Source organism: Myotis yumanensis, unplaced genomic scaffold (assembly GCF_028538775.1).
Source record: "Myotis yumanensis isolate MYYU_CA2020_CCGP unplaced genomic scaffold, mMyoYum1.0.hap1 SCAF_14, whole genome shotgun sequence".
NCBI classification, from domain to species: Eukaryota; Metazoa; Chordata; class Mammalia; order Chiroptera; family Vespertilionidae; genus Myotis; species Myotis yumanensis.
This window is the reverse complement of record NW_027223765.1, coordinates 41,023,051-41,038,325: the sequence shown is the minus strand read 5'-3', so window position 1 is coordinate 41,038,325 and position 15,275 is coordinate 41,023,051. Positions and strand designations below refer to the sequence as shown.

Genomic DNA, 15,275 nt, shown 5'->3' with positions numbered 1-15,275 from the left:
TAGGTTTTAAGAACCGTAACTGTGCTCATACTCCATATTTCTGCACTGTGCTTTTTCCCTTAGTGTGCCAGGATGTCCTGCATCCCACTGCTCGCTTTATGGAAACCGCTCATTCGAGTGCAGTTTCTCATTTAAGTCCCACGGTCCTATTTTTAAGACCATCATTACGAACGGGCGGTCGCTGAATATTTCAGAGTATAATCATGATTTATTTATTTATTTGTGCCTGCGAGAGCCGAACATGTGGGGAGCTTTCACACAGCACCCTGGGCATCCTCTTCCCACGCCGAGACCACGTTCTCGGGTTCTGTCTGCCTTTGGGAAGGGAAGTGTGACCTGCTGGGCCCACTGCCTCTTCCAGGCTTATGCCAGCAAGGAGGTGATTCTGAGTGGAGGTGCCATCAACTCCCCGCAGCTGCTCATGCTTTCTGGCGTCGGCAACGCAGACGACCTCAAGAAGCTGGGCATCCCCCGTGGTGTGCCACCTTCCGGGTGAGTTTCCTCCTCCACTGCTCCTGGAGGGGTCTCTGCTAAACAGAACGGTTTATTGTATTTTATTAGTATGGACTGGGGAGGGGACAGGAGTCGGTGCTTTTCAGAACTGTCCCACTTCTCATGGGCCTGAAGGTACCCTGGGACCCCCAGTCTTTGGGTTGCTCTCCTCCCGTCCCTGGCCATCCTATCCCACTGAGAGGCGAGGCCCTGTGGCAGGGAGCATCTGCCCGTAAAGCCTCCTGGGCCAGGCTCCGCAGGTCACCAGGCAGCTCTGTGCTGAGGGGTCCAGGCCTCTGTGCTTTCCATCCTCAGTCCTCCCCACTTGCTCTGATGTTAAAGATGCTAACTCAGTGCTCCTGGGTATGCTTCTCACATGAAGACAGTTCTCCAGGCCTGAAATTTATTTTACAAACTGTCTTTGATGCCCTTTGGGCCCTGTCCCTTTTGCCCTCTCTTATAACCTAAGCTCCCAGAGGCCTGGCCGTTCTGCATTGAGGCTTCCTCCTAAGGGGTCTGTGAAAGTGCTGGGCCATGACAGTGACCTGCCCAGCATCCCCTGGAGCTCAGGTCTGCACAGCATGAGGGGGCCTGCTTCCCCCAGCCAGGGGTGAGGCTGGGGCTGTTCAGTGACAGCTTCCTGAGCAGTACCTGCTGCACACGTGGGCCCTGCCCTCAGGGAGGGTGCTGCTTGGCAGGAAGGCAACTGGATGGGTGGCTTTGGCAACATCTGAGAGGGCTGGACTTGGCCAGGAGTGCAGAATGGTGTCCCTGGGAGGTGACCCGGCGCCTGAGCAGGAACTGGCCTGCAGATAAATGGATAGGGGAGAAGTTTTCAAAACCAGGAGGATGTTGAGAGGTCAGCTAAGCTCCCCTTGGTAGCCATTGCTCCTCACCACTCCCTCCTATTTCAGGAGTGGGTCAGAACCTGCAAGACCACCTGGAGATATACATCCAGCAGGCATGCACCCGTCCCATCACCCTCCACGCAGCGCAGAAGCCCCTGAGGAAGGTCCGGATTGGTCTGGAGTGGCTCTGGAAGTTCACAGGTTGGTAGAGATGGTCTTTGGGCATCGTGAGGTGCTGAGCAAGGGCTCTGGCCCCAGATTGCTGGTTTGAAGCTGAGCTCTGCCATTGGCCTCAGCTCTTTGACCTTCAGCTTTCCCATCTGAAAAATGGGATACACAGTTCCTGCCTGACGGGCTGGTGTGAGGACCAGACTCGGTAGCACAGGGCCTGACCCGGGGGAGACTCCTCAAGGGCTGGGTGCTGCTCTGCCCTGCAGATGGATGGGGCTGGACACCATGAGGTGGCCAAGGAGCCAGGAGAAAAGGCACTGGGTGCTGGACTATAGAATCAGCACCCATTGCTTAGTTAGAAAACAAATGGAGAAAGTAGAGGAGAACCAAGAGGGTGGCATAGGTAAAGGTGGTACTCGCCGCTCCCACAACCACATCAAAATTACAACTAAAATACAGAACATCACGCAGAACCGCCCGAAAGCTGGCTGAAGGGAAGTCCTACAACTAGAGAAGTAAAGAAAACAGCACAGGGAGGCTGGTAGGAGGAGTGGAAGCACGGAACTGCAGGTCTGACACCCATGTGTGGCACCTTTTTTCAATTGGGAGGAATAGCTCAGCTGCAGAGGTCTCCCGTGAGGAGCAAGGGGTCCCAGCCCCATACCAGACCCCCAGCCCAGGGTTCCAGAGCTGGGAAGAGAAGCCCCTGTAACTTTGGGCTGTAAAAACCAGCAGGGATTGTGGCTGAGTGACAAGGAGGCAATTCCTCTTAAAGGGCCAGCACATGAACTTACACAGACTCGCGCCATCTGAGCTTGGCGCTGGGGCAGCGGCTCTGGGGGAGCCAGGGACTTATGGGGAGGAACTGGATTGCCTAGTCTCTGAGCAAGAACTCAGGGGTGCTCGCAGGGGTCACTGTTCCTATGCTAAGACCTTCCGTTGCAGAGCTGACTGGCAGCGATATCTGAGTTTCCATCAGCTTAGCCTACATCGTTTGCTCTGCCCTGGCACAGGCATCAGACTTTTCTAAAATCTCTCAAGCAAGCAAGAGCTGGTGTCAGCGTGCCCAATACCTATCCATAAGAGGCCCAAGACAGTTTGGCCTCACCTGGGCACTTCCAGACCCAACACAAGTGGCGGCCACCTGTAGTTCGCTCTGTGGCTCTTGCAAGGTGGCCCCAGGCAGCGGCTGACTTTGCACCTTTCGGGAGACCCCAGAGCCAGTGCACCCACTGGACAGCCTCAGACCATGCCAGGTTATAACTACACATCCACAAGCAGCACACTCACGGGCACTCAGCACCAAAGTCCCACTGAAGCAAGTCCTGCTCCATAGGGCTGTCTCCTGCACAGCAGCTCTCCCACTGCAGTCACAGCTGATCCTCACAGCCAGTTGGCCAACAGCAATTAAGACTCAACTACAAGATGAGGTGCACCCCTTGTGGGCTGTGTGCACAAAATGCCCAGCTCAGGTGACTGGGGAGGCTGAGCCACTGGGCCCTACAGGACACCTATTGGACAAGGCCACTCTGCCAATTCCAGGAGAAGAGTAGCTTTACATAATACATAGAAACAAACACAGGGAAGCTGCCAAAATGCAGAGACAAAGAAACATGTCACAAATAAAAGAACAGAAGAAATCTCCAGAAAAAAAACTAAATGAAATGGAAGCAAGCAAACTACTAGGTACCATCAATCGCATTTATGGGGGCGCTGGAAGCAGAAGAGAGCGAGCAAGATACTGTAACCTATTTGAAGAAATGACAGAAAACTTCCCCTACATGGTGAAAGTAATAGACTTACAGGTCCAGGAAGTGCAGAGAGTCCTAACCAAGAGGAACCCAAAGAGGCCCACACCAAGACACATCATAATTAAAATGCCAAGGGTTAAAGACAAAGAGAGAATCTTAAAAGCAGCAAGAGAAAAAACAGCAAAACAGAAAAAAGATAAATATGATAAAATGATAATAAATACATATCTTTCAACAATTGAGTCTGAAAAGAAAAATAAATGAACAAAGAATCTAATGAATAAAATAGACTCAGAGGCATGGAAACAGGGAACAGACTGACAGATCTGGGGTGGTGGAGATTAACCAAAGAACTGAATATGCATATATGCATTACCTACAGACACAGACAATAGGGCGGTGAAGGCTTGGGGCAGGGCAGGAACTGGATAGAGGGGAGCAATGGGAGGAAAATGGGGGAACATCTGTAATACTCTCAACAATAACGATTTAAAGAAAAATAAAAGCAGAAAAAAACAAAAACAAATGGAAAATGCTGAGTTTCCATAACTTTGAGTTTGGCCAGGAAATGGTGCTTTGAAATCCTATTCATTCACTCAGCACCTGTTCCTCACAAACTTACTGAGTGCTAGAGGGTGAGAAGTCCCAGGAAGGCAGGTATCCTCCGGCAGTAGCACTCGGATGGGGACAGTGGAAAGAATCGTGTGACCACGCTCAATGTTAAGTTCTGAGAGAGAAAGACCAGGGGATCTGAGAGGCAGGAAGAGTACGTGCAAAGGCGCCTGGACTAGGCATCTCATTAGTTGGGCCAGAGATTGCAACACGTGGTGGGAGGTTAGAGGGGAGAGGGCTCGGTCACAAGGAGGACAGGACAGGCCAGGTTAGGGTTACCTGTGGGACACGAGGCCTCACAGTCCAGTCTCAGTGGTGGAGTCGGGGGGAGAGGAAAGCTGAAGACTCTCCACAGGTAGACAGGCAGCTGACATTGGAAGCTGTGGTGTCAGTGAGCCCACCTGCGGGGAGAGGAAGGACAGGTAGGAGCACCGGGGGCCTGAGGCCGGCCCACATGCCCTGCTCTGACTGCTCTTCCAATCCTCAGGGGATGGAGCCACGGCCCACCTGGAAACAGGTGGGTTCATCAGGAGCCGGCCTGGGGTCTCCCACCCAGATATCCAGTTCCACTTCCTGCCGTCCCAAGTGATTGACCACGGGCGTGTCCCCACCCAGGAGGAGGCTTACCAGGTGAGCAGACAGTCTCATCTTTTCCATCTTCCCCCTGCAGCAGGGCCTTCAGGGTGGGGAGTGCACAAGCCTGTGCCCCGCCCTGCAGCTGCTCAGTACGTCTCAGCTTAGGGCAGATGCTCTTGGTACTGAGCACTAGCAATGGACCAGTGGCACCAACTCTGCCCAGGGCTTGCCAGCTCCTGAAAATTTTGGCCATTCCGTTATAGAGGCAGGAGTGATTCATCAAGGTGGTTTTTAATCACTGCGGAGGGCGGGCAGGTGAGATGCAGGCAGATGCTAAAATACAGCTGCTTTTAATGGACTTTGGCTATAGAGGCACCCACAGGAAGCCTGGGACCTCTCTAAACGGAGTTGGGGGGCTGATGGAAGTGACTGCTCCCTCTGGACTCACCTAGGTGCATGTGGGGACCATGCGGGGCACGAGTGTGGGCTGGCTCAAACTGCGAAGTGCCAACCCCCAGGACCACCCTGTGCTGCAACCCAACTACTTGTCCACAGGTAACTCCCCGCCACCTCTGTGTGCCCCAAGCCTGCTGGTCACTGTCTGAACGACTGCCCTTATGGGTTTGTTCCTGAACCACATTTTCTGAGACACAAGTCACTCTCTGTCTTCCCTCCACCCCATCATTCTAGTCTGTACACTTGCACACGCTGCTGTGTGGTGCCCCTTGGACTAACCACATGAGGAGAGATGTGCAGCTTTCAAAGCAACTTACCGGAGGTTCAAGGCGGCGGCCTGGCTGTGTACACACAGCTCACAGAGCACTTTTCCTGCTGTGACTGAACATCCTTTAAAAGCGAATTCTATTCCCCGGCCTGCCTCCCTGCACACAGCAACAATGAGCGCTCCCCATCCGGCAGGTCATGCCCAGTAATAACAGCCACGCGGTGGCAGAGGCAAGGTTCAGGTCTGATTTCTAACGTGCAGATCAAATCCAGATCCCCCATTCACACCGGGAGCCTCTGAGGCAAGCTGTGTCTGTCTCGCATGCTCTCTGTTTGGGCTTCATGGGACTCTGCTTGGTTGCATGTCACCGCCTGTGGGTAGGGCAGGAACTGGATAGGCCCCAAGCAGCCTGGTGGCCGGGACCTCCGAGTCCTGACAGGTCTCTCCTCGGGCAGCTGACTGAGCCTTTCCCGGCCCAGAGTCTGCCTGCAAGGCCAGCATGGTCAGAGGACGCTCACCTGTGTCTTCTCCTCCACAGAAGCCGACATTCACGATTTCCGTAATTGTGTGAAGCTGACCAGAGAAATTTTTGCCCAAGAAGCCCTGGCACCATTCCGGGGAAAAGAGCTCCAGCCAGGAAGCCACGTGCAGTCCGATGAAGAGATAGACGCCTTTGTGCGGGCGAAAGCGGACAGCGCCTACCACCCCTCGTGCACCTGCAAGATGGGCCAGCCCTCTGACCCCACCGCCGTGGTGGATCCGCAGACCAGGGTGATTGGGGTGGAAAACCTCAGGGTGGTCGATGCATCCATCATGCCCAGCGTGGTCAGCGGCAACCTGAACGCCCCCACGATCATGATCGCAGAGAAAGCAGCCGACATCATCAGGGGGCGGCCTGCACTCTGCGACAAGGACGTCCCTGTGTACAAACCCAGGACCCTGGCCACCCAGCGTTGAGGCAGTTGCTGCCTGGGAAGCCCCCCAACCAGCCAAGAGAGCCCTTGCTCCAATTGCTCTTTCCTGAAACTCTCTACAATGTTAGGGTAAAATGGCAGAGAACGGGACAATTTCTTAAGAAGTGAGACGAGTCCGGTCAGTGAGCCAGGCTCCTCTCCCCCTGCCTGGTGCTGTGGGCCTTTGGGGAAAGGCCAGGATTCCGGCAGGAGGCCCGTGGAAGACTCGGCTCCTACCTGGGTCCCCTCCAACCTGGGGGCCTGCTGCCTTCCTCCTTCCTGGTGGGGCTGGAGGAAGGTGTCCTCCCCCAGTGCCCCCTCTGAAGGCAGGCCCCTCAGAGAGCAGGCTCTGTGCAGAGGCTGGGTGCTGCCTGCTCCGAGGGGGCACCCCCACCTTGGGCTGAGCTGTGGCTGAGACCAGGAGGCCTGCCGACATTGGGGGGTGCAGCCGGGACTTGTGCCTGAGCCTGCAGTGCCTGTTCAGAGGGAGCGCTGCCTGCGGGGTGGGGTGAGGGACAGCACGAGCCTCTCCACTCTCCTCGGCTCCCTGATCTCACCCCCAGAGGGAGGCACGAGCTGGTTGGTGCTCAGAGGGGCCGGCAGCCCCCTGCCTGGTTCCTACTGCACACAGTCAGCCTGACGAGAGGATTTCTGGGTCTTGTTCAAGGAGAGAAGTGTCTGCAAAGACCCCTCGCCACTACAGGTTTCACGACTTCGCATTTTAGACGAGTTTCTTGTTACCAGGAAACCTGGAACCCAGAGCAAACCCCACATACCAGGCCGTGAAGACACTTTCCCCCGGCGCTGGGCAAGACCGGCTCATTCTCATTCTCCAGGTGTCCGTGGGAACAGAGCAGGACGGGCCGAGACGGACCGAAAAGGCGGTCAGTAAAACTATGCGGCCTGGTCCTGCACAAATGCGATTGAGAGAGAAAAGGAAATGGTCAGATTTGAGTTTGGGGTGGTGGAAGAAACCAGATACAGGCAGCATTGAAAGCAGTCCTTTGATCTTTAAATTTCTCCTAATTCAATAATGTAATCCTATAATTTATTTTGAACTGAGATATCTTTTCCAGACTGTTCTTACAAGGTAATAAACTAAATGCATTTTGGATTGATTGTTTTTAAAGTTGTTCAAAGCCACAGTCTGTGGCAGGGAACGAAAGAATTGCTATGTGGACGTCTGCCGTGCTGGGCCCAGAATGAGGGAGGGAAATGGGACATCCGGCTTCTCCCAGGACCAGAGTGGACAGAGGTGGCTTGGAGGCCTGACAGCCACACGTGTGTTTCAGAGGAAGAAAACCCCCTCTCCTTCCGTTAAATCGTACCTGCGTCCTGCTTTATTTTCTGTTCCACGCAAGGATCAGGGAAGAAAATTCTACATCTGCCATGAGATTTCTCCTAGAGAGGCTGCTGCTGTGGCCTGGGGCTGCCATCCTCGGGGTCTGGGAGCCACCTGCAGGGCGAAGGAGCAGCAGGAGTGCGGGTGTGGGTGCCAGCCCACTGCTCCGAAGGCCAAGAAGAACAAGTTAGGTGTGTGGGGTCCGGGTGACGGCACTGACCTCGGTGCTGGTATGGCAGGTGCACGGCCATTCAGTTCTGCCATCCTGTGTCCTGGGGATGGTCCCGTCTCCAAGACAGTGGCTTGTGGCTGTCGTGGCTGTGCTGTAAGTTAAGCAAATAACACATCCGCGGCCCCCTTCCCACTCTTGCATTCGGGGCCTTGTTCCTACGATCACACAGTTTAGCCACCACAGAAATAAGTTTCAAAAGAGAAGACTGAGAGTCACATGTCAGAAACCCACAGGGGTTCAGACCGGGGATGGAATATTCTGACTTAGAGCAGCATCCCCTGGGTCCCGACAGCCGAGCGCTGTGGCCGTCGGGGCAGAGTGAGCAGCGGCCACGTCACAACCACCAGGCTGCCTGCAAGTTCCATTGTCACGGGACCCTGCTGCCGGAGGGAGGGCTGTTGTCTGAGGAAGCCAGGGGGGCAGAAGGTGCCGACCAGAGGTGGGGCGAGGAGCCAGCCAGGCTGCTGCAGAGGCTGGGCCGCACTGAGCCCCCAGGACTGCCCCTCAGTCTCGCCTGCCTCTCAAAGTTCCCAGGAGACAAGGCATATTATTTTAGAGAAATAAAGGCTTTTTTAACAAAGACAGCACAGCTGGAGTCTGTTTTGAGTGGGGGTAGACTGCCCATTAAATCCCTGAAAAAAAGCCTGCAGTAGCTAAAAAAAAATGAATGTAATTGACAAAAAGTGGTTTAAAAGCATAAAAGCTGCGTTTGTGTCCAGGGTCCAGGCTCTCAGGAGCGCTGACCCCTCTGAAGAAGCCTGTGCTTAGGCCGATGAATCAGCAGACGGTCTCCCTGACCAAACGAGGGCTGACACGCGGGTAGGAGCAGCTGCCCGGGGAACGACCTCCTTTTCCCAGCGCACCAGCAAGAACCGGCATTTCCACACATTCAGGCAGATTCTCCTCTCCAGCCAAACCACGTCCCTCCACCCACAGGTCATTTCCCATTTCCACTGATCAACTCAACATCAGATCTAACACCCAGATCCGTTTCTCTTAAAAATCAGGGGAAAAACCACACAAACTCTTCACTGGCCGGTCTCAAGACCCAGGCAGTCCTCTCATTTCATCTCCTGTCACCGTCCTCAAGACCACGCTCCGCTTGTTCCCATGGTGGAAGCGAGGGCCCCAGGCCTGCTCCTCAGTCTCGCCTGCCCTCAGAGTCCCCAGGCGACGAGACATATCATTGTAGAGAAGTAAAAACGCTTCCACAAACGAAAGCGTAGCTGGAGTCTGTGCTGAGCTGGGTCGTCGCCTAAAGGAGCCGGAGCTGTGCGTGACCATTTTTTAGAACAAATTGACTGACCGCCCATCATAACAATAAAAACCTTTGTAGAAAAGCAGATGATTGGCAAAGACACTTACTCGCATGGTGTAGCCTATTAAAGCAACAGCAACATGAAATAAATGGCCCTGGTTTCTTTCACCTGCATGGGCTCAGCAATAAATTCGGCTTGTCCAGCAGGTCAAGCCCACACTGTGCACCGAGGCGCTTCCCGGCCTGCACCCCGCCCCCCCCCCCCCCTTCCTGGCCTTGGGCTAACGCCGCAACATCTTGGAATCGACCTGGGAAGCACCATCCGGCCAAATCCGGATGGAAACCACAGAGACCGTTGTTAACGAGGCTCCTGCTTGCTGATAGTTACGTCAGAGCTGCCATTCCCATTTTGTGACACTATGAAAAACACAGGTTAAAGAAACTAAAGACTACTCCTGGGGACACAGCAAAGTGACATTTTTTTTTTGTGGGACGGAACGGGAACCAAAAGAAAAGACTTTTAATCATAAAACTTCCCTAAAACAAAGGGGGAAAAAAACATGCTCTACAACTTCAAATTTTTCTTACAAAGAAAAATTTAATGTTAGGTGAGAGGTTGAACCAGGCTTAAAGCAGACAGAGATTAGGAGTGGTGCAGCCCATAAAAATGCCCATTTTTAAGTACTGACTGGAAAACATCATTGCCTATCCCAGAAGAGTCAGTCCTGGTAGGCAATGCTGGACCGGTGCTGGTAAGCCACACAATAAGACCAATACCTAAGAGAGAAACAGAGTCCGAGGAGGTGGTAACAGTGGTTTAGCCCTTTAGGAGAAACAGTGCTCTCTGCAGCTGGTATCAAGTTACCATAGGCATCGACGGAGCAACGAGAGTAAGAAAAAAAATCTACACAATTACAGAACTGCCCTCACAGAGTGCCCGCCCCTTCCAAGCTCTCACTGGCAAACGCCAGCTCTTTGCAAGGAGAGCTCCCAAATACAATAAAATTATTACGCAATTTTCTTCTGAAGAACATTTTACATTTAATAAAAAAAGGATTTACGTCAAGAAATAATCATTTACAAACCTTGAAGAGTTTTTGCCTGGATCTGGAGTAAGAATGTCTTAAGAAGAGGTTTGTAAGGTCTTCATAACAAAGTATTGTTATTTACAAAAAAAAGAAAATCAACATTAACAGGATGTCTATTTAATATTTAAAAATTTTGAACCCAAAAATTGCTACCTGTTTTTTTTTTTGACTGCAGAGAATCCCTGCCAAGGTAACTTGACAAAGTCAGCATTATTCCGTGAACAGAAAAGGAAGCCTTGCCGGGTCTAACGATCCCAAAGTGGGTTTTCTCGGGAAGTACAATCGCAGGGGGAGAGCATTCTAGTGAAAACGTCAGCCCTCATTCAGTTGCATATAAAAGCCCTCGGAGAGAACACACAGTACAGCAATGTTTTGTAAAAAGGCAACGATACTATTTGTCCGGACCCCGATCTTCTAACCCTCTAAGGATCGCGTCACTTTGCTTCCTTCACCCCCCGCCCCCAGCATTCCTCACTAGTATTTCCTAAGACAAGCAGCCTCACCTCTCCCAGGGGACACGAGCAGAGGGACTTCATTCACCTGTGAGAACGTTCTGTGTGGGCAGGTGAGAAAACCCACCCCGAGGAATGCCACGGGGTCAGTCTTGTCCTGAACTTACGGGGAAGGGGGTTACAGTAAAACCGCCCGTGGTGGAGCAAAAGGTACCCTCTCGAGTCACAGCACTCTTGCCCAGGGAGAAGACCACAAAGAGTCATCGGGTGTATCTTATAGGGACTCAAAATACTTTAGAAAAATCTATATAGTGTCAAGTTCTTTTGAACTTAAAATTTCACCCCCAAAAAGATTTTTCACTGAATAAATGAGAATTGGCTCAATTTCTCCTACTTCCGTGTAGTCCGAGTAAAAATACCAATGATTTCTAGATTTCAGTGGGGGGAACTACAATTATTAGGACCCATGGATATTGCTGCAGTTCAAATACGATACAATAATTACAAAATATAGACCATCTCTTTACAAATACAAATGATCGTATATTACAAGTCATGTACAGTAAGTCTAAGTTTTAAACAAACTAGCGTATCTAAGTGGACCTGGCTGCGAGTGCATTAGGATTCCAGTTTACGGCTGCCCTTGGCCTGACAGTCAGAAACCGACCATCTGCGCGGCGCGCTCCCGTGCAAACTGGTGTCACGGGACAGAAAACCTTGCCTGTGAGGTCCTGCTTCCCTCTGCGGAGGACGGCTGGTGGGTAGCCCTGACTGACTGTGTTTCAGAACAGGAGCCAGGAAGCAGGGTGTCTGGGAGGGAGATGCTGGGCCCAGTGAAGGTCTGATATGCTAGACCGATGGCTGAGGTAATGACACAGGCACGGTGATCGTCATCACCTTTAACCTTCCCACTGCGCCTGTGGGCGGCGGGCACGGGCAAGTGCCCCGCGTGGGCTGTGAACAAGAGGGCAGGCTTGCCCGGCGCCCGTCCTCCGTGCACGGGCGGGACCTGCTGTCCCCGCAGCTGGGGCTCAGCTCTGAGCACAGCTGTTCCCTACAGGTTTATGGCTTCCTTGAGGCATGACATCACCTGCACAAAAGTCTAACTGAACACGGACTTCACACGAGTGCCTAAACTTTCCTAACTATGAGGCACTTTTTCCCTGGCCCTCGGGCACCCCACCTGAGGGCAGAGCTAGTCCGCCCCCCCCTGGGGGCTACAGGGTGGTGATGCAGATCATTTCATCTGCGAGGTCCTCCTCCTCCCTCCCCAGGTCTGGCTCTTCGTCGCTGTAACCTGGCCCGAAGTCCTGGAGCTCGTAGTCCTGGCGGCTCGAGTCGGGGCTCACGTCCCCGTTAGCCCCGGGGTGCACGGTCCCGTTCAGCAGGTGGCTGGCTGCACTCTCCATCTCGTCGATGGTGAGGTCACAGGCATCGGCAATTTCATGTTTTGTCGCCGACACAAATTTTGGGTCCCTTGCGTACCGTCCTAAGCCTTCGGATATCAGGACCTGCGCAGGAAAGAGGATCGACGGCATGAATGGGCTGAAAAGCTCTGCGGGGGGACAAGGACAGAAAACCCACCTCAAGCACAAATGCACCTCGTGGCCAGCCGTGTTCGCCAGATCTCGTGCATGGTAACTACATGTCAGTGGGCATGGCTTTGGCTTTGAAATATCACGAAGCTCAGAAACTATACAATTCAGTCGTTCTCAACCTTCTGGCCCTTTAAATACAGTTTCTCATGTTGTGACCCAACCATAAAATTATTTTTGTCGCTACTTCATAACTGTAATGTTGCTACTGTTATGCATCGTAATGTAAATATCTGATATGCAGGATGGTCTTAGGTGACCCTGTGAAAGGGTCGTTCGACCGCTAAAGGGGTCGCGACCCACAGGTTGAGAACCGCTGCTATACATAGCCCAACAAGAATGAAACCCACTGGGGAAGACAAGACTCTCTTAGTGTCAACGGGTAACAGTCGCAGGAACAGCACATGTGACCCCAGGGACAGCTGTTTGTGAGGCTCGGCAGTGACTAGTGGGTCTACCAGTGATGGCGAACCTATGACGTGTGTCAGAGGTGACACGCGAACTCATTTTTTTGGTTGATTTTTCTTTGTTAAATGGCATTTAAATATATAAAATATCAAAAATATAAATCTTTGTTTTACTATGGTTGCAAATATCAAAAAATTTCTATATGTGACACGGCACCAGAGTTAAGTGAGGGTTTTTCAAAATGCTGACACGCCGAACTCAAAAGGTTCGCCATCACTGGTCTATACTCATGCTGTCGGCACCATCCTTGCTGCTAAGAAATGGTGGAGCCAGATCAGAAGCGAGGTAGCCCGGCTCCAGACCCTCCCGCCCTCGGCCCTCCGCCCACCGCCCACTCCTGCTCTGCGTGGTTCTCAGGACGCCACCCCTGCTGTGCCTGTCCCAGGCCGGCCCTCCCTGGGCAGCGGGTGAGCTACACTCACGGCCTCCACCAGGCTGTCCGCGCTCCTCTGCTTGTCGCTGTTTTTGCTGTGGAAGCTGCTGGGGACGGTCAGGCTGGCTGGTGTGAAAGTCCGGTAGGAGATTCCAGGCTCGTCCGTGTACCAGGAGCTGCGGTGCAGGGAGGGCAGGCTGCCGTTGACCTGGTCCAGGACCTCCGAGGGCTCCACCTGGATCAGGGGGGTGTAGCACGGCGCCCAGTCCCGATACGGAGGGGTCGCTGGAGGGGTGGCCCACGAGCGGGTCGAGTGGCTCGGTGAGTACTTCTGGGCTCTGCTTGAATCTAGGCCTGCGACTGCCATGACCTGAGGAGACAGGGAGCGGGGAGACGGGGTCCTCAGCGGCCTGGGCTCGGGCCTCACACCGCGGCCCAGCACGAGGCACTGCTCTGCGGGGCAGCCCCGGACAGGACCGTGAAAGCGCGCCGAGTCAATCAAGTGATCGGCAGTGGGAAGTGGGCTTTCCAACAGACTATATTTTCTTTCCCCCCAAATCCATTTGCTATGACTGTTCCCAAGAAAAACTGAAATTGTTTCAGAACGACGAAGCATCAGGGAAGACACACAAGCCGGGCGTGTGAACACGGCAGCCAGGCACTGGGCTGAAATGTGAAGTACACTCAGGGCAAGCGCGCAGGGACGCCCAGCTGTTCTCTGCTCTAGCGCACATGCCCACGGCGGCCCCTGCCTGCTCTGAAGCCCCAGGCACAGGCCTTGCTTCTCCACCTCTGGCACCCCAGCTCTGCACCGGGGAACCCAGCACAGTCTCATGGGCAGCTCAGGCCCTTGGCCTCACGGAAGCCATGCCCGCCAGGGAGCCGTGCAGACAGCCGCAGGGCCTGCCGGGGGCTCAGGGAGGGAAGGCATCGTGGTATTTGATGGCCTGAGCCTTCCCAGGTTTGTCCTTCATCCCGGACAAAGCAGGACACAGATCAAAATGAACGTAAACACTGAGGACAAAGGAGTACGGAGCGGCAGAGACGCAAATAGACAATCGGAAATGGCAGCTACCGCTCACGTGCTCCGGACACTCAGGATGGGGACCCTGCCCGAGCGCTGGCTCCGCACATTCACAGAGCGGACGCCTGACCAGGTAGCCCCTCCGCCTGCACCCCCCGCTCCTCCCCGCCCTCGCACAGTGGACAGCACCTCTGGTGTGCTCTTTCAGAAAGAAGTCCGTGTCCTTGAGGCAAAGCCCTGGTGAGCGGCTCTGGCCCCCGCTCCCTCCTGTCCAGCACTCTCACTGTGGAGGGGTCCTTCTCCCTGGGCCACGCTCCCCTCGCAGGCAGGGTTGGGGGCTCACCCACGCCGTGAGCACAGAGCCCTGCCCGCAGAGGGCTCCGTAAATGAAGGAAGAACCTCTCAGAGCAAATAAGGGCACTGCTGGCTGTTCAGGGTGGTCTAGAAGCCGCCACTCCCCGCGTTGTGAGCTGTACCCAGGCCCTGTCTTCATCGCTGAGGGAGACGTGGGGAGAAGTCGGTGCCTAGACAGAGAGCCCAGCTTGGCAGGTGGCAGCCGTGGACTCAAATGCCAGCGTGGTCACTCACCTCCTGTGTGGGCTCGGGCACTCGCCTACCCTCAGTTATGTTTTCTCATCTCATCCATGTGATGGGGTTGGTGACAGTGTCTATTCGCAGGGCTGTCACACAATGGAACCCAGTGTATGGGAGGGTTCTCTCCCTCCCCCTGGGGCTGGCAGCCAAGAGGAAAGGGGTGTCTGAGGGGGTCCCACACAGGGTGCCCATGGAGCCATCGGGGCAAGGCCCGGGGGCCGGCTCACCTGTTGCTGCATCAGGTGCAGAGGCAGGGCCGTGCGGTGGGGAAAGGTGGGGGATGGCGGGACCTCCTCCTGGCTGCTCTGCCGGCGCAGGCACTCGAAGTTGAAGGAGGATCTCCGATGCGCTGAGGGGGAAGCACAGGAGCAGCTGTGGAACCAGCTCTCCAGCAGGACCAGGGCCAGGAGTCCCGGTGGCCACCGAGGCCAGCAGGGAGCCCCGGAGGCAGCAAGTGATGGAGGGAGGATGAGGAAGAAGCCCACTGAGGTGTTTTAAGTGCAAGCTCTTCTGCCACAGCCCCTGCCCTACATGTGGTGGGGACCGGGCATCGCAGGCAAGAGCACAGCCTCGCTCTGGAACCCATGGCCCTGCCGACAGCCCCGCTCACTCCCACCTCCAGGCTCTCTAAGCGTCTCTGGGCCTGAGGTACCTCCGGGTGCTCCTGCGTTCACACCTCTGCCTTAAAGGGAGGGACTCGCTACCTATCGGCTCAGCCAGGC

General features: G+C 54.3%; 2 protein-coding genes and 1 long non-coding RNA gene across 8 annotated transcripts in view; 1 reads left to right on the top strand and 2 right to left on the bottom strand.

The window, feature by feature from the left end:
- CHDH (choline dehydrogenase) overlaps window positions 1–7,239 on the top strand; it is a 32,323-nt gene extending 25,084 nt beyond the window's left edge. The window contains 6 exon segments of the mRNA XM_070390777.1: window positions 362–469; window positions 471–492; window positions 1,407–1,541; window positions 4,362–4,504; window positions 4,903–5,005; window positions 5,713–7,239. Coding sequence (XP_070246878.1) covers window positions 362–469; window positions 471–492; window positions 1,407–1,541; window positions 4,362–4,504; window positions 4,903–5,005; window positions 5,713–6,131 — 930 coding nt within the window. The 3' untranslated portion in view covers window positions 6,132–7,239.
- On the bottom strand, window positions 195–4,168 carry LOC138992217 (uncharacterized). The gene is made up of 4 exons (XR_011468072.1): window positions 4,154–4,168; window positions 3,885–3,989; window positions 1,144–1,298; window positions 195–530 (listed from the first exon to the last, which is right to left on the bottom strand). It is a non-coding gene; the product is annotated as an uncharacterized lncRNA (long non-coding RNA).
- Window positions 7,240–9,560: 2,321 nt separating the features above from the next.
- Window positions 9,561–15,275, bottom strand: part of CACNA1D (calcium voltage-gated channel subunit alpha1 D) — a 295,011-nt gene continuing 289,296 nt past the window's right edge. For all 6 annotated transcript variants that reach the window (XM_070390774.1, XM_070390775.1, XM_070390771.1 and 3 more), the window contains 3 exons: window positions 14,781–14,902; window positions 12,985–13,305; window positions 9,561–12,010 (listed from right to left, as the gene is read on the bottom strand). In XM_070390774.1, the coding sequence (XP_070246875.1) occupies window positions 11,717–12,010; window positions 12,985–13,305; window positions 14,781–14,902 (737 nt within the window). In that variant the 3' untranslated portion in view covers window positions 9,561–11,716. The remainder of the gene's footprint in view (window positions 12,011–12,984; window positions 13,306–14,780; window positions 14,903–15,275) is intronic.